This window comes from Pteropus alecto, unplaced genomic scaffold, assembly GCF_000325575.1.
Source record: "Pteropus alecto unplaced genomic scaffold, ASM32557v1 scaffold135, whole genome shotgun sequence".
In the NCBI taxonomy this organism is placed as follows: domain Eukaryota; kingdom Metazoa; phylum Chordata; class Mammalia; order Chiroptera; family Pteropodidae; genus Pteropus; species Pteropus alecto.
Window position 1 is genome coordinate 4,878,405 of NW_006438076.1, and position 18,275 is coordinate 4,896,679.

Sequence of the window (18,275 nt, forward strand, 5' to 3'; positions counted from 1 at the left end):
TCAATTAAAATAATTATTTTTTAAAAGAAGAATATGTGTTGCATTGTATATTAACTGTACCTCAAAAGTGAAGGAAAACACCAGGAAAGGGACATATTGTGGGCCTCCTGAGAACAATATATATCACTTGGTATTTCTGCCCTAAAAGCAAACCTGAATTTAATTACTAAGAAACATCAGGCAAATACAAATGAGGGACATTCTACCAAAGAACTGGCTGGTACTCTTCCAAAGTTTCAAGGTCGTGCAAGTCAAAGACAGGCTGAGAAGCCATCTTCAATTAAAGGAGACACAACTAATTGCAATGTGGAATCTGGATCCTAGATTGGAACCTGGTTTAGGAATGGGATATTAGTGGGACAATTGGTAAAATTCAAATAGGTTCTGTAGGTCAGTTAATAGTGTATCAATGCTAATTTCCTGGTTGTAATCATTTAACTTGTTGGATAAGGTTAACATTTGGGGGAACTTCATGAAGGAAACAGTAATTCTTTGTTCTACTTTCCAAGTGTGTAGCAAATTGAAATCATGTCAAAATGAAAAGGTTAAAAAAAAGGTGGGGGGAGGGGGGGAGGGAGTGTCCCAGATGAGGAAGCTGGAGAACTACCCAAGCCCTTTCTTACCTTCCTGCCCTCTTTCTTTGGCCTGGTTGCCTCAGTGGGCAGTACCAGGCACCTTATAGTGGGCATCAAGCCCCAGGAGGGTCTCGTTCCTGGATTTGGCCAGCTGCTGGCCTTGGCCCAGTGTAGTCAGAGTCCATCCAACTGTAGCCACCTCTCCACACTTCATTGCTTGGTGAGTTGGAGGCTCCACCTGCCTCAGACTTGAGACCTCAGACCTACCCTCTATAGCCAACTTCCCACACAGCCTGGGTGATGGACAAGGGCCCTCACCATAGCACCTCCCCCACAGTCCCCACCTGGCTCCAGCCTCAGAGTCACAAATTTGGATGTACTCCAGCCCAAGCTAGGGAAGGAAACTTTTCCCTCTGGGCTCCTGTTTTTCACCTCAGCCCAGCTCACCCATGAGCCAGGTCTCTGCTGTAGGGCCTGGATGATGTCACCTGCTAGCACCTTAACCAAGGTCACTAGCAAATGTATACACAAGCAAACTTATCAAAAGATGGGTGTTGCGGGGTCAACCTAAGGTCAAGACACATTCCCGGTCTGGTCATACTTGCTTACAGACTTGCCTCTGCATCATTCAGCCCTACACCTCCAGCTTCCATGCCTGCACACCTCAACTCAGATGTCTTGGAGTCAGAGAGTGGGAGAAGCTCATCTAGGAAGGGGCATCTGAGAAGGGGATGAATTCTCCATTCACCCAGAAGAGGACTCCTACTGGGGACTCAGGGATCAGATATATCTGGTGACAAGCACAGAAGACTGGCTAAGACATGCCAAGGTCAAGCCCAGGCCTTCCCGGATGGTATGTCAAAAGCACTTCTAGAAGGCATCAGTTTCCTAGGGTCTCTGTACTCTTTTAATAGCACAGGGGCCTCACTTCAAGGCACTGGCCTAAATAAATGAGGGCTTGGGAAGCACCAGCCAGTGGTTCAAATGTCTGCCATCCTTTGCTCAAATGTCTACCTGGCCTAGGCACCAGAATACAGTAGTGGGCAAGAGAGGAAAAGTCCTGATTTCCTGGAGCTCTCCTGACATACAGACACACAAGAAATAGAATACATTGCATGTCAGACAGTGCTGCTATAGAGAAAGAGCAGGGAGCAAGGCAGGGAAAATTGCAACTTTAGATGGGATGCCCCCGCAAGACTTTAGCAAAGGCCTGCAAGATATGAGGTAGAGCGCTGTTGGATCATCTGGGGTAGGAGTTATTCAGGCAGAGGAGACAAGGAGTGCAAAGGCCCTGGGCAGGATATATGCAAAAAGCTAATGGCACTAGTCCATTAACAGTGGCAGGGGCTGGATCAAGTGAGGTGAAGGTGGGAGGGATGCCAGGCAGCAGGATGAGACCAGTGTGGGAGGACTGTGAGACCACAGAGGCAGGCACCCCAAGATCCACCTTGTCTTCACTCTGCTCCTTTCTGGTCTCATGGCTCTGCCTCCACACCTGCCTGGGAACTGAGAGACTATTATGGTGTCTCCCCAAGCCTCAGTTTCCTCATCTTTAAAGTGAAGGTCACAATTATATTATTTTGCTAGGATAGCCATAACAAAATATCACAAATGAGTGGTTTCAACAACAGAAATGTATTCTCTCACAATTCTGAAAGCCAGAAGTCTGAGATCAGGTGTCAGGAGGCCCTTGCTCCCTCTGAAGTTATCAGGGAAAGATCTGTTCCAGGTCTCTGTTCTAGCTTCTGGTAATTTCTTAGCATGTGGCAGCATAACTCATTTTCATAGGGTGTTCTCTCTGCATGTGTATCTGTCCATGTCTAAATTTTCCCTTTTTTATAAGAACACCAGTCATATTGGATTAGGGCGCACCCTAATGACTTCATTTTATTGCTGTAAAGACCCTGATAAGGTTCCATTCTAAGGTCCTGGAGTTAGGAATACAACATATCTTTTGGGGGCACAAAACTCAACTCATCACCATCACAGAACTATACCTTCAGCTGCTCCTTCCTTGTGCGTGTATGCGGGGGGAGGGGAGTTCCGGGCTGTTGGGGAGCCCCGGGTGGGCTGGGCACCGAGGGGTCCATGACAAGGTTGGGGAAGCTTTCCCTGGATGCCCCATCCCTGGGGCAGAGGTAAACATCTGTAGAGCCTCTTCAATGGCTCTGCATCCAGCACAACGGTGCCCCACAAGGACGGATATGCCTGGCTAGTGTGAGAGCTGGTGTAGGACACTAGTCCATGCTGTGGGGCGGCTAGCTGAGGCAAAGAGTATCAGGTGTCAGCAGTGCCTGAGCTTGGAGCCTGGCTCTTTGTGGCTAAGCCAGACATTTGTGGGACTTGGGGCTGGTTTCCTCTTGGGCCTAGGAGCATGGGCTGTGTCACTGTTTCGAGCCCCTTTAAGCCTAGCTGTGCTGAAGCACTTTTCTTCTGAGTTTAAAGTAAGTTGAGGAGGGCATCAGGCCCCTGAGGGGTGGTTGAATAGGAAGATGAGCAGGCAAGTTGGGTCTGATGTAGGTTCACACTGCACCCCAAGCTCTCAGTGCTCCGAGAAGGCGAAGTCCAAGGGTCAACTACAAAAGCAGAGAGAAGCCTGGGGCTCAACACTGGACATGTGAGACCCCCTTATGCTTGGCCCCTGCTGGGGACAGGAACTCCCAAGTGCCTGCCCAAAACCAGGGTTGCAACAGACTACATTCGCTCTCTTACCCTGAAACCTAACCCATTCCCTGGTCTCCATGGTTCACACCAAGCGCACACCTGACCACACCACTCCCTCAGAGGGTCCAGGGGCTCTCTATTGCAAATGAATAATTCCCTCACTCCTTGGCCCAGCTCAGGAGGCCCTGTCACCAGCACCTACCATGTCCCAGGCACACAGGCTCTCTTGCGCCCAAGCCTTTGCCCAAGGACCCTCGGGCTTCCATCATGACACTCAGGAGGCCATAGAAACAGGCCCCCGACCCCTCGTACACAACTGCTCTGGTCTTCTCCATCATACCAGTTAAGGACCTGGAATGCATAGACTCACCACAGCCTCAGTTTTATTATCAATGTGTCACATTCAAATATAAATTCCTATAAAGTTTGACTCCCCAAGGAGAAGGGAAAGGCAGGGGCTGGCTCTATCCCCTGAATGAGATGGGCTTGCCCAGAACCTATGATTCCTAGTGGGCAGGCAAGGCCTGACAGACTGCCAAGGTGCTGAGCACACAAAGGACCCCTGGTGCATGCAGGACTACTCCCTGCCCCACAGAAGAGCCCCATGTACATGGGACCCCCTAGCACACACAGGACCACTGAATCTACCAACCAGACTATGCTTCTGTTATGAGAGTAGGTTTTTCTTGGGTCTTCCTCATTCCTCATTCTAAACATGGCCCATTTCCTCTTAATGAGCAGGTCTAACTGTCAGGAACTGGACTACACCCAGGAGAGGTGGTGCCAGTTTGAAATAGGTCTACTCCTGTTGTTTTGATCAAAGCAAAGACCCACTGGCTAGAAGGGCTTGTGGGTGGGAGAAGCACACCTCTGCCTATCTGTTACATGCATGAGTGTATGTATGCCTGGGAGTGTGTGTGTGTTCCAGCATGTGTGCACATATCTTACCTGTGCATGTGTGTGCCTGTGTGTTCATGCCCTATGGGTGTACCTATGTGCCTGTGTACCTGTAGGCATGTATGTAAGCATGTGTCTTGTGCGTGTGTCTCTATGCACGGACAGAGAACAGACCCAGATGCATTCACACATACGCAGCATACCTGGACCTATCCCTGACCTGGCTGTGTGACTCTGTCAGTCCCACTGGCGTAAGGGTGGACCTCAAGCTAGATACAGGGACACAGATAAATCACACACAAATCAGAGGGCTGTGGTCCTGGGAGTTTACTGGCAGAGTCACAGGTAGTGTATATGGTGTGGAAGGTTTCTGTCCATCCCTCAAGGCAGGGCCTTACAGGAGTCCTCTGGCCACACGGGCTTAGCTCTGCAGCCTGAACTCGTGCGTGCTGGTCTCCCAGCGGGAAGGGTCCTTGTCCAGCATGCTGCGCTCTGTGAAGGTCACGTGCCCATCCGCGTCCACGAGGATGACTGTGTTGGTTCTGAAAGAGAGCATGGGGCCCATGTTCAGCCCACTGCCCTTGGCCACCTGTCAGAGCACCGTCTGGGTTCAGATCCAAGGCAGAAGGGTCAAACCCACCACACCTGGGACCCATGCTAGGCACTTGGCCCAGCTGGAGGCAGGTCACAAATGAGCAGCAGCCTCAGCCTTGAGGAATGGAGGGACCCATCTGTGGCATCTGGGCACTGAGCCTGGAGGGACCTGGAGCTCTCTGGCTGGCCCCACAAGTCCATGCTCAGCAAGACCTGTCATCTCCACTCTGAAATACCCACAGCCTGCCCTGCCTGCCCTCTGCAGCACAAGCCCCAAATGCCCACCACTCTCACCAGGGTGAGTCCTGGGCTGACCATGCACTTCCCTGATCAGAATCCCCCAGGACTCTCAGACAATGGCCTAGCACCACTACAGGGGACTGCCCAGACATTCGGCCATGCTCAGCTCTTCTAAAAGGTCAAGCTGTCAACTGCCTAGAGATCAGGCCTTCTTCAATGAGAAAAACTCCCTCCTGTCCTCCCTCATGACCACCACCACTGCATCTCAAATGCTCAGCACACCTTCTCTCCTCCTGCATGGCCCTTCCCCCAATGAGTACTCACATTGCTAGCACCTGTCTCCCACTGACAGAGGGCAGACACCAGGTTCCCAAGCAGCCTCAGCACAAACAGGCTGATACCCAGGGTGGGCACATGCATGCTGAAAACTAGGGGTCTCAGTTGGGGTGGGACCCAGTAGCCATGTACCCAACCAGGGAGGAGACCTGGTGCTCTGCTTTATGCACTAAGTACGCATGAACACACAATTTAGTCACAAAAATAAGCCTATGAAAGAAAAGGGGCTTGAGGGAAATGACATCCTTGCTGAGGGAAAAGCTAGCCCAGATGGGAAGGATGACATTCAGATGTGCAACCCGCAAGCCCTTGAGCATCATCAGTGGGCCCTGGAGCATCAGTGCCAAGCATTCATATCACACTGGCCCTGCCCACCATCCCATCCCCCAGCCAGAGGGCTTGAAACTGTCATTTCCTAGGGGATGGAGGACCTGACAGAGGGGCCTGCCACCCTCTGTCAGGTGGTCCCAGGACTTCACATGTCCATCCCCCTGCCAGATGCCCTCAGCATCATCGAAGCCTCAGCCATTTCACCACAGCAAGGTTAGCTCACAGCCCCCTGGGAGATCTAACTCCTCATCTGCATGGAGGTAGCAATAACCCAACCTCTCCCACCTGTAAGGAACAAAGGGGTCTGGCTCACTCAATCTCAAATGACCTGAACCCCAAACCAGGTGTGTGTGTAACATCACCCTGACATCAGTTAGCACTTGTCATGGCCCAAACACCTCGTCCCTGAGTCTTTGGCAATCTTGGGCTCCCAAGGGCAGGGCCCATCCATCATAGTTGCTCCAGGCCCCCAGCCTAGCACGAGGTTGGTATAAGCCCAGCTTAGGCAGATGTGGCTACACATGAGTTCGCTCTCTACCTCCAAGCCAGGTGGGCCAGGCACGTGGCAGGAGTACTCTTGGAGCATCCTGGCTGGACCAGCAGCCTACCCTCCCCTGTGCATCCCAGCCACCTCCAAGTACATGATATGGCCTGTCCTCTGATGAAGCCATGTGGGCAGGTCAGACCTTCTAGCCTTGCACCCAGGTGGGAGGGAGGAAGGAAAGGAATTTTCCAGGATAGCAGACATCTGTACCAACACCTTCTCCCTCCTGGACATTTTCACCTGTTGCCCCTTTCCTGGGGTAAGGTGACATCACAGGATCAGATGACCTAGTCCTAGCCCTGTTCCCATAGAGAATGTGATAGGCCCAAGGATGCAGGGCAAGTAAAGGGAAGAGCCAGGCAGTGGAACCTCCGGGCCCACAGGGATTTGCTGACATGTGTGTGCCCTATGCCATACTGGCTATCAAGGCTGTGTAGAGGGTAGGAAGCAGCTCAAGACCCCCTCCTGGGAGGCAATGGAAGCCTCAGGGGCCTCTCGCCTAGTCTGCAACACCCCTGGGAGCTGGCATCTGCTCATCCCACAGCCCCCTGAGCTGAAATAGCAGCTGCTTCTAGACAAGGCAGAAGCTCTGGGATCCATGGGGCTCAGGTTCCTCATGGAACAGGATAGGATGCACCCAGCAGCCCACCGTACCTGGTCCCGTAGTCTGGGCAACGTACACACACAGCTGCGTACTTGCTCAGAATGGGCTGCACGGACTCCCTGCCCTGGTCCTCAATGGCCGGGTCCGGCAACTGCCTGGAAGGACAGAGGAGGGGTCACCATCAGCCTCTCCATGGCCCGCCTACAGCCCCATAGTACCTGAGGAGCCCATCAGCCTCGGGAGGGCTATTTTGTGCATTTTTCTGCTCCAAGGCCTCAAATCTCTGTCAAGATTTTCACTTAGGATTTCATTGCTGGGCCTGGACTGCCAGATAGTGATCACTGGGCCAGCTCTCCCTGCCAGGGCCACCATGAGCTTTCCCAGGACCCAGGACCCCAAAGTTATAAGCACCTGTGAGCTAGGAAGGCTCTGCTGGATTGGAAAAATCCCTGGGGTCTTTTTGGTCAGAGAAGTACAGGGCCCCCCTCAGGAGGACAGAAGCTACTCTGGGAGAGAGCTTGCCCTCCCATCTCAATAAAGCCTGAGTTGGTAGTTGCACTTCAGGCAAGGGCCAGGCTGAGAGGTGTGGTCACCTGGCCACACATGCTCCCTGCCTATCCCAAGAGGTGTCCTACAGGCATCTCTCTACTTTACAGGAGCCCACTCAAGCCCTGCAGCTTGCCAGCCACTGTAGATGGCACCAGGGCCACAGCTGTTAATAAAAGGAGGCAGGGCCTGTCATGGGCCAGCAGGGATGACAGTGACTGAGTGCTGTGTGGACTTACAGCTGAGCATGGGCTACCAGGTGAGCCCAGGTAGGGCTTCCCCAAGGTGGTAGCTATGCCAAGGCTGTGCCCTGGTTCATGGTTCAGAGGAGAAGAAAGGTGAGTAAGGGTCAGGGAGGGTCCCCAGTGGAGAGAAGCTGGAGGCAGGCCAAGGGGGGCTCCCCTTAGGAGACCACTGGGCATCTGGGCAGGACATTGGCCTGGCCTGGCTGGGTGAGGTAGGGGAGGCATGTGTGGACAATATCACTGTGAGAGGAAGGTAGCTTGGCCAATACCTTGACCCCCCCAACTAGGATGGTCAAGATATGCCAGAAGGTGGCATCCCTGGAGTAGGTGCGCCATGAAGAGGCCATTGAAGTGCCTCAAGGAAGTCGGGTGAGGGACTCCTTTTCTTTAGGCAATTCCTAGGATGAGTATGTCTGTGCCATAGCTGCTGGTGGGACAGTATGTGGGAAGGACACTCAACTTCCAGATGTACTCTGAGGCTGGCTGCTCTCTTCTGTGGTTTGCTTGGAATCTCCCGCTAGCCTCCAGCTATTCCCAGCCCCATGTGAGCGCACTCCAGGCCTCTGAGAGCACCAAGTTTCCTAGCACAGTGGCCCACAAATGCCCTATCTCCCATCATCGAAGGCCCCCTGTCAGACTTCGACTGCCCACGTGAGCAGGCGGGACGGGAGTAGAGGGCAGTGTGTCTGTGCATCTGTCAGGTTCCCCAGCAGCTGAGTAGCTGGCACCAGTTACCTCCACAGGCCTCAAAGAGCAGCAGAGACTGCTTGCCTCTCTGCCCCAGAGCCAAAGTGATAGCGGGATATTCTGCTCACCACAGTGGGACCCACCCACTCACGCCTCCTCGTTGTTGAGCACGTCCAGGAGCTGGGTGATGAGGACTTCCTTAGGGAGTGCCTGGCACCGTTCCACAGCCTCCAGGAAGAGCTGCTTCCCAAAGCACAGCTTTTTCCAGGGCGTCTCCAGCAGCGCATTACTCAGCCCATAGGTCCCTGCAGGAAGGGGGTCAACCTGCCAGTGCAGAGGCCCAGCTGTCTGAATTTAGGGTAAACTCACACCCACCCACCCACCCAGCACGAGGCAAGGTGCTGGGGACACAACCAGGGTCACTGTGGCCAGGCCGCCCCACACTCCAGCATCTTTTGTATGCACAGTCCCAAACTGTCTGCATGGTGAGAGGTGGAGAACTTAATATGGTGGGGTGCGTGCAGGAGACCTAGAGGCACAGACGCCAAATGGCATTGATAATTAGAAATAAACAACCTGAAATCAAACTGGGCAAAGGAAAGGGGGACCTTGAGAAGGAACCACCTCCACATTTCACTCACATGTCTCTCTAAGCTAGAAAAAAGCTGCGAGGTGTGGGTCCACCTAAATATGACAAGGGTAGTTGAATCAGCAACTGGAGGCCAGGAGGGCACCAGCCCACAACTCACATCAGCAGTTAGGGAACCCACCAACATCAGGACAGCCCCACCTAGTGGGGATAGGTAGGGTCTCCTCTCCGTGCTGGCTGGGACCTTAGTTGAATGAATCTTAAGGTCTCTGGCACAAGTTTTCCAAAACAAGTTCTCAGTGGTTAACAAAAGGCATTATAAAAAAGCAAAGAGTTTCTCACGTCAAAAAAAAGAGAAGCACGGCCTTGAGGTAGAGAGGCTAGGGCAGGCAACAGGGGCAGGTGAGCTCGAAGTCATGTGTCCTAAAAGGTGCACTGAGGACAGGGAGCCGCCAGCTTCTGCTTCTGCCAGACTTTCAGGGCAGAGTCTTGACAGTATAACGTGACCCTAGTCACTTTCCGGGAACACAACTCTGACTCTGCCAGGTCCCCATAGCCACGGCACCAACCTGGGGTATCACTGTGCTTTATCTATCAGGAGCGACAGGAAAGCATCATCAGTGGTGCTGTGCACCTGGGTAGCCACATATAAAGAATAAAGTGGAACCCCTACCTCACATTATACACAAGAATCAATTCAAAATGTCCCAAAGACCTAAATGTAAGAGCTAAAACTTTAAAACTCTTAGAAGAAAATGTAGAGGAAAAGCTACACATCTTTAGATTAGGCAGTGTTTTCTTAGATATGATACCAAAGCACAAGCAATAACTACAACAAAAATAGATAAAATGGACAACATCAAAATTGTAAATGATGTGCTTCGAAAGATATCAATTAAAAAGTGAAAAGAAAATCCACAGAAGAAAATTTTTGCAAATCATGTATCTGATAAGTGACTAGTAGCTAGAATATATAAAGAACTACAACTTAATAATAAAAATACGAACAACCCAATTTAAAAATGGACATAAGATCTGAATAGACAGTTCTTCAAAGAAGATATACAAATGGCTATTAAACACATGAAAAGCTGTTCAACATCATTAGCCATCAGGGCACATATGAATCGAAACCACAATGAGATATCACCTTACACCCACCAGGATGGTTGTAATCAAACAGACAATGACAATCGTTGGCAAGAATGTGGAGAAACTGGAACCTCATCCACCACTCGTGGAAATATGAAATGGTGAAAGTGCTTTGGAAAATAGTTTGGCAGTTTCTCAAAAGGTTAAATATTACCTTAAGATCCAGCAATTTCCCTCCTAGGTATATCCAAGAGAAAAACATGTCCACGCAACTTGCAACAAATGTCCATAACATCATTATCCACAATAGCCAAAAGGTAAAAATAACCTAAGTGTCCATCAAGGGATGAATGGAGAAACAAAATGTAAAATATACGTACAATGGAATATTACTCAGCCATAAAAAGGAATGAAGCCCTAATTCATACTACAACATGGATGAACCCTGAAAACATTATGCTAAGTGAAAAAAGCAAGACACAGAAGGCCACACATTGCATGACTCCATTTATAGAAAATGTCCAGAATAGGCAAATCCATAGAGACAGAAAGATCAGTGGGTGCCAGGGGCTGGGGAGAAAGGGTAATGGGGAGTCACTGGCTATGGTTTCTTTTTGAGGTGATGAAAACATTAGATAGCAGTGATAGTTGTGCAACTTTGTGAATACTACAATCTACTGAATGGTACACTTTAAATGGGTGAACTGTATGATATATGAGTTATATCTCAATAAAGCTGTTATTAAAAAAACTAACACAGATCGGGCAAGGGCAGGCTCAGGGATGAAACAACAGAATGTAGTTGAAAAGAATTTCTTCCAAGCAAGTCTAGCAAAAACCAAACATCTCTAGTCACAGGGTCTCCAGCACTAAGAACTGAGGGCATCCCAGGGACAGTTTCCAGATGCTTCCACTAAGGCCTCTGGGCCAATGCCTAGAATTGAGGAGGAAGGTCCCCGATCCTTTTGTGCCTTTTAGTTTCCAATTCTCTGGGCAGTCATGAGCTCGGCCCTGGGGGAAAGGTGATCTAAGCTTTAGGCAGTCTGATATGTGAACCAGGTGCTCGCCACAGGCCACTACAGGCCGTAATGTACACAAATGGCCAAAAAGCACAGTCCCAGGAGAGAAATACGACAGAGACTCAGTCTCATAAAAGTACGGAGGTGTCCCCAGAGGAGCAGCCCCCACCCTGTCACCACCCACCAGAGCAGACTCACCTGGTTCCAGGACAACCGGCTCAGGCTCCCCCCGGTTTCCATAGTAGCAGATAACATCTCCCTTCTCTGTGCTGTGAACAAGAGTGCAGAGAGGGTCATATATGGGCCATGGATCATCTTGACCCCTCGTTCCCCCTGGCAATTTCCACAACCCCCCATCCCCAGCAGCCCTGCCAGCAGTGAGCACAGGGACAATGGCCCACTGCAGCCAGGCCCCAGCTCCTCAGGGCCCTTGTAGGCACAGTCATCAAGACTCCTGGCTCACCACAGAAACTGCTGGCGTGGAAGTGGCAGCATCTAAAAGACCCCGCTGCCTCACTGAATGACCTCACTGCATGGGCACTCGGAGGCTGAGAGCAGTGACAGCTGCAGGGGGCTGAGTCCTGCACCCAAGAACACTGGTCCCCTCTGTAAGGCCAAGGCCCCAACCCCCACAGCTCATCTCTGAGTACCTACAAACTGGACAGGATGTCCCAGGGTAACAGAGGCTCTTGAATAAAGCACCAAAGACCACATTTTCCTACTTTCATATGCCGAGTGTGCATTTTAAAATAGTTTAAAATGCTCCAGAGCTGACTGTGTTTCAATTCTAAAGTACTACAGTAAATCTTTCTGCTAAAATCTGGAATGCCTTTTCTGCAAACTAAAGAGGGACAATTTCTGGCCTGTGAGCCACTTCCCTGGTGGACTGCTGGAAATGGAGAACTGAGTCTTCAGGATGAACAAACGTAGAGGAAAGGCTGACTGGGGAGTCAGCCAGACCCACCCAGGCTCACTTCATCTGCTCAATACCAGCCACCCTGCAGGAAGATAGAGGAAAGGCTGACTGGGGAGTGTTGGGGAGTCCCACCAGCCAGACCCACCCAGGCTTACTTCATCTGCTCAATACCAGCCACCCTGCAGGAAGGACCCCTGACCCCCAGGTGGCTTCCCATTCTGCTCGCATTCTTCTTCCGCACAGCCCTTGGCTCTTTTCTTAAGACATCTGTCTAATGACTTCAGACAAAAAGCTGGAAAGCATGAGGACCTGCAAGAGCGGGTATCCACTCTTACCATGGTTAGTCGGGTAGAGGGGGGCCTTACCCGGGGAACAGCCATGATGGAGATGAGGCTCTCTTCTTCTTGGTCTTGACCCTCTTCTGTTACCAACCAGAGCTGCTGGCTGAATCTGACTCCCTGCGCCCTTTGGCTCCTGACTTCTGACTGACCCCTTGTGCCTTCTGGCTCCCTCTGACCTCTGACTCCCTCCACTCTCCGGGCTGCCCTGGGATGCTCCTTTGGCATAATCCACTGAGTTCCCCTGGTAGCTTCTTGGATGCATCTGAGGAGGCAGGTCCCCACCCCATGGCCCTGGGAGAGCTGCTCAGGCTCTAAGGGGCCCACACTCCCACGCCCTGTCTACAGGAGCACCTGTTCATACATGTGTCCATTCAGAGCATAAGACCCTCATCACCCAGCCAATTGACAGAGCTGCTGAGCACTGAGTCCTGCTAGTTTACAGCCAAGTTGCTGATCTTCCTGGCCAGGTCAGACATACACAGAATTACTAACAGGCAAAGTAATCCCTAAACTGACATGGAGGCTCCCCTTCTAGGAGCCACTGAAGGTATGAGCAGGCCAAGGCAGGGAAGAGAGGGTTTCAGTACCAGCTGGCACCCTTGGCCCTCCTTCCATGGAGCAATGCAGCTTCTGGACTGATGCATCTATCTGAGAGGCAGGGACGGGAGCCAAACACACTGTATAGCAGGCCTAGGGCTCCTGGGCCAGGAAAGAGGCCCATGGACCTACCCTTGTTGAAGGAAGCTGGGTCAGAACAGGCATCTGTTCATGGGTTGACCACGGGGCACTGACTGCCTCCCCTGATGCCTGCCTTTTTGGAAGCATCCACCAACTACTGGGCCTTTGGAGGGGGAAAGAAGGGGAGCAAGGAAAAGGAAGGGAAAGGCAGGAGGGAGAGTGGGAGGGTTGCTGACTTCACTGAAGGGCAAAATACACAAAACCCCTGCAGTTCCCACAGCCACATCTCTAACGCACACATCATGTGGGCAGGGACCCAGCACACCCAGCCCACCCTGGTTGGTGATGTGGGCTGCTCCTGCCAATGCTTGAATCAACTGGCTGATCTTCAAGGTGCTCAGGTAGCGGAGTGGGGACACCCAGCCAGGGCTTCTCTACACTAGTCTTCCTTCATGTCCACGGCACTGCTGCTCCCCCATCTAACACATTCTGCTAATATACACTGAGACTCAACAGCGTCAGCTCGTTTGTAGAAAAACAGGGCCAGGTACGAGCTTGGTACCCAGCAAGTAGCCCCTGAGACTCCTTTGCCCTTGTCCACCAGTGTTGACAGCACAGGACGTAGGCTCTGGAATTCCCCCCCACCCCCGCCCACCCAGGTGACAAGGGTGCCATGTATCTCCATGTCTCCTGCTAACCTGAGCCAAGCACTAACTATCACTTCACCTTGGAGCTCAGTATCTGTACTGAGAGGTGAGCCACACTAATGCCACAAGCAGTGCCTGTGCAGCTGGTGCCTGAGCTGGTGTGTGGCTGAGGCCAAAGCTCAGGCCTAGGCACTGCAGAATGAACACACTCTGAAAAGCCAGGCCGTGACCCAGTGGCAGCCAGCCTCAAGTGGATACAAGCATGGTGCTCCTTCCCAGCCATGTGCAGGACTAGTGGGATGCCCCTCCAGGGGCACTCAGGACCCCGACACACCAGCAGGAGACCCCAGCCCCACCTCAAACCACCAGTGGTCATGGCCAGGTCACCTGCCCATCAGCTCAGTGGCATCAGGCAAACAGGTGGCTCTCAGGATATAGAGAGTACTGCAAATGAAGGGTTGAGCATGCGGCCATCAGGTAACCAGCGACTGCTGCTACAACTATCAGGCCCCTGCTGCACCTCTCTGTGTGCCCCACATGGGACTGGTAAAGCTCCAACTGCCTCTTCCCCATGGGGCACGGGCCATCTGCAGGGTTCCAGAAACCTGACTCACAACCCCCAGACCCCTCACAGAACCCAAGATAAACCACGCTGCCCACTCAGACCCAGCTCCCTGAAGATGCCATGCAGGGCGCCAGCGTCCAACAGCACCCAACCACCACATGGTCCCAGAGAACTCCAGGGCCACAGCCAGTTGTACTTTCATCTTCCTTCTCCAACCTTGGGGACATCTGCTCACCAGAGAGGTACGGATCAAAAACAGGGGGCTCCTTAGCCACAGACAGGGAGAGGGGACTTGGGGGCAGGGAGGTGGTTGTGGGCAAGGAATGCACCCTGTGCTAGGAGAGCACCCCTGCAATCACACTCCAGCTCTCTCATGGTAGGAGCCAGTAGCCATCCCTCACACTGTCACAGGAACCCCTCCTTCGAAGTTCTGCTTCCTGAATCCCCCACTCCGTAGGTCTAGGAGGGGCTTGGCCCTTGGGACACTTGCCAAGGAGCAATGTCTCTGGAGAGGCTGCTACAGATGCTACAGAACCCCAAGCTGATTGGCAGGGCAGAAATCGCACTTCCTGTTGATCCCACAACCCAGTCCTGTGGCATCACTGAATGGGTTGCTGTCCCCCAAACGGTAGACCCACCTCAGATCAGCTGCTATGAGGTTGAAGCCGTTGTACAGGTGTCCCTCTGCGGAGACCTTCTTCAGGTAGGACAAGCTGTCCATGTCTGTGGTCAGAAAGTGGGCCACAAGTTTGCCTGTGAGCAGAGAACAGACACCCATGGCTGAGGCAACAGGTTTAGCCCCTCTCCCTGAGAGACTGATGGTTCTGCATGGGCTGGCCACACCTCATTGATCCAGCAGCCAAGGAGGTCAGCATTAAGAACTATGTTTTTGTTGGTTTTTAGGGGTTTTTTTTCCTCCATTATGCCCCCATATAGAAGTCCAGCATGAGGAAAAACTCTTCAGTAGAGACGATGTGTGTCTATGTAGCTGTCCTCCCAGGGGCATCTGCTCTGCAAACACTAGACAGATGGAAGACAATGACACAACAGTCAGGAGTAACACCTTGGCCAGGGGACAAGTATGGAGCACGCTTCCTGAGAGGGGTGAAAGGTCAGTAAGGGTGAGTATCATGCGGGCCAGGCTGAGGGTGGTTTCCTGCAGTGATACCAGCCAGTAGACTCTCAGGCCCAGGAAAATAATCCTCTTCTCCATTCTAACTCCTCTTGTCTCTGCACTTGTCCAAGGAAGCTCCTGCAGTGAGACCACCCCCAAAGCCAGCCGCGGGCCCCACCCTAAGCCACGCCCCTATACCTCCTAAACCAGCCCCCAGCCCCTCCTAGCGGTACCTCGACCAGGGGCTTCCAGGTCCAACTTCGGCTGCAGGTAGTTGGTGATTGCTGCCAGCTTTCCGCGTGTGCTGATGCCCAGCCACGTGCCTCCTTCCTTGCCTTCCTCCATGTCGAGCCCTGGGTGGACGCCAGCATCACCACCAGCAGCACTTCCTATGCAGGCACCAGCCCCACCCTGTCCCTGGGTCCTGGGGAGTCACATCTCAGCCCCGCAGCCCTAGTGTGGAACAGGGGCTCTGACTCCACAGGGCGAGGCAGCCGATGGGACCAAAAGGGCACACAAGAGACATCCTCCCCGTGCTTTGTCCTGGAGGACAACTGATGCTTGCGGACACATCCTGGAGCATGGGTAGCACTAGGCTAGGAACAGAGCACCAGCTCTGTCGCGGGAACTTCATCCTGGATCTGGTATAGGTGTGCTGACTGTCCTCCCCCCGGCAGAGCACACAAGGCCCTCGCCACGTGCGCTTCACTAGGAGCCCAGCGCCCACCTGCCAGTCCAGTCCCCAGGGAACAGGCCCTGCCACAGTCAATGCTGCACAATCCATGGGGCCCCAGTACAGAGTCAGCCAGGTCCTTAAAGTCACAGGAGAACATCTTCACAGATTAGAGCATCATTTTACTTAAAGACTGGGATAAAATGGCTAAATCATGAAAATGTTGTTTTTACAACAATAACAGCAACAAAAGCTGTAAAGATCAAAAAGAAAGAAGTAAAATTTTCTTTAGAGGTGACAGGATTGTATGTGAAGAAAATCTCGCCCCTCCCCCCCGCCAATACACACAAAAATCTACTGGAAGTAATAAGTAAATACTAGCAAGAACTGGAAAATGAAATTTTAAATATACCATTTACAACAGCGCTAAATAATAAAAATAATATTTAGAAAGACATTTAAGGAAAAATGTGTAACATCCAAAGACTGAAAAACACCATGCTGAGAGAAATCAAGCAGATCTAACTAAAGATGTGCCTGTTCCCCAACTGGAAGACTCAGTACTATTCTCCACCAATTGACCAAGAGAGTCAACATAATCCTAATCAAAATCCCAGCATGCTTTTTGATTTATAGAAATTAATGAGCTGACTCTAAAAATTTATATGTCCATACAAAGGAACAAGGATGGCAAAGCAGTCCTGAAAAAGAACAAAGCTGAAGGACTTAATGCTACCTGATTTCAAGACTTGGTAAAAAGCTGCAGTAATTGAGACAGTGTGGCGCTGGCATCAAGACAAACATATCAATGAAACACAAAAGAGTCCATAATAGACCCACACCCGCATGTGTTCAACTGATTTTCAACCAAGTTGTCACAATAAGGCAATAGATGAAAAAATATTCAATAAATTACACTGGAACAATTGGAGAGATAGGGAAGTATGTTTCTCAAACCCTATCTATCACATACTCTGTACAAAAATTAACATGAGATAAATCATATACCTAAACATAAAATCCCAAATCAGAAGGCTTCTAGAAGCAAACAGAGGAAAATCTCTATGACAAATCTTTATGGCAAAGATGAACAGAATGAACTATAAAAGAAATGAGTAGATAATTGACACTTTAGTTAAATAAAATATTGTGCTCACCAAAAAATATCATTAAGAAAATAAATAGGCAATGCATTTATCCAACAAAGAACTCACACCAGAATGCAAAAAGAACTATAAATCAACAATTACAAAGTAAATGAAATTTCTACAATTTGGCCAGTCAAAAAGGATCAAATTTACCCTCCTATATAAAACAACCAAAAAAGAAACAAAATACATAAAACAATGGGTTTCAAGACCCTGGACATCAGAAAACGAAGGACAACGATATCTGAGACAGGAAAGGAAAAAGTTCGGCCCCACAATTGGAGTCTCCAGGACGCAGCACAGGGAAGAGGCCCGGCAGAGTTCAGCAGACTCCTTGGCTAAGGAGAGGGGAGAGTTTGGGGAGACAAAGGTGGCCAGGATTCCTGAGACAAAAGACCTAGACGAGAGGGGTACACAGAGAATTCTGGACATCTGATCAGTGCATGTGTGTGAGGAAACTACCCAAGGCCAGGAAAGAACCATCCAGAAGGAGGGACTCACACGGGTTGGGGGTGGAGGTTCAGGAGGTGGGGGGAACAGTGCCTGTTCTCAGAAGCCAGCCTGGAAAATCTCAAGATTCAGGGGACACTGGGAAGAGCAGACAGAAAGATCTTGCCTCAGTATGAGGAATAATCGGCCTTAGTCTGGGCACAGTTTCAGACCTGCTGCCTAACAAATCTAAAAAGCCAAAAGCTGAAACTGTTTGAGTAATTTAACTGTGTCTCAGAACAAAGCTCAAGAATACTTATAGGTATACAAAAAATATTCAGCCCTCAAGAAGATAAAATCCACTAATGTCTAGCATCTGATCAAAAATTACCAGGCATTTGAAGAAGTAGGAAAACATAGCTCCACCCTCCAAGAGGAGTTCAATCAACCCATTAAAACTGAACTAGAACTGACATAGATGTCGGAATTCGCAGATAAAGATATGCAAACAGTCATTAAAACTGCATTTTATTTGCTAAAAGAGCTAAGTAGAGACAAGGAAGACACGAAAATTGAATTTCTAGAGAAGAACTACAAAGTGTGAGATGAAAAATACACAGGAATGGTATTAAAGGCAGATTAGATACTGCAGAAGAAAAGATTAGTAAACTTGAATATATGACAATATAAACTAGCTAAAATAAAACAGAGAGAAAAGAGAGTTTTTTAAAAATGAACTGAGGATCACTGAAGTGTGAAACAATCTCAAGTAAACTAACATATGTATAACTGGAGGCAGAAA

At 50.6% G+C, this 18,275-nt stretch overlaps 1 protein-coding gene across 5 annotated transcripts in view; it reads right to left on the minus strand.

The window, feature by feature from the left end:
- Nucleotides 1–3,605: 3,605 nt before the first annotated feature.
- The window catches only part of TANGO2 (transport and golgi organization 2 homolog), a 34,827-nt gene continuing 20,157 nt past the window's right edge, over nucleotides 3,606–18,275 (minus strand). For 4 of the 5 annotated variants that reach the window (XM_006915234.3, XM_025049158.1, XM_015592007.2 and 1 more), the window contains 6 exons: nucleotides 15,457–15,576; nucleotides 14,748–14,862; nucleotides 11,161–11,231; nucleotides 8,414–8,567; nucleotides 6,835–6,939; nucleotides 3,606–4,678 (listed from right to left, as the gene is read on the minus strand). In XM_006915234.3, coding sequence (XP_006915296.1) covers nucleotides 4,558–4,678; nucleotides 6,835–6,939; nucleotides 8,414–8,567; nucleotides 11,161–11,231; nucleotides 14,748–14,862; nucleotides 15,457–15,576 — 686 coding nt within the window. In that variant the 3' untranslated portion in view covers nucleotides 3,606–4,557. Of the gene's footprint in view, nucleotides 4,679–6,834; nucleotides 6,940–8,413; nucleotides 8,568–11,160; nucleotides 11,232–14,747; nucleotides 14,863–15,456; nucleotides 15,577–15,950; nucleotides 16,150–18,275 lie in introns of all 5 variants that reach the window. The other variant, XM_015592009.2, reaches the window with a different exon arrangement.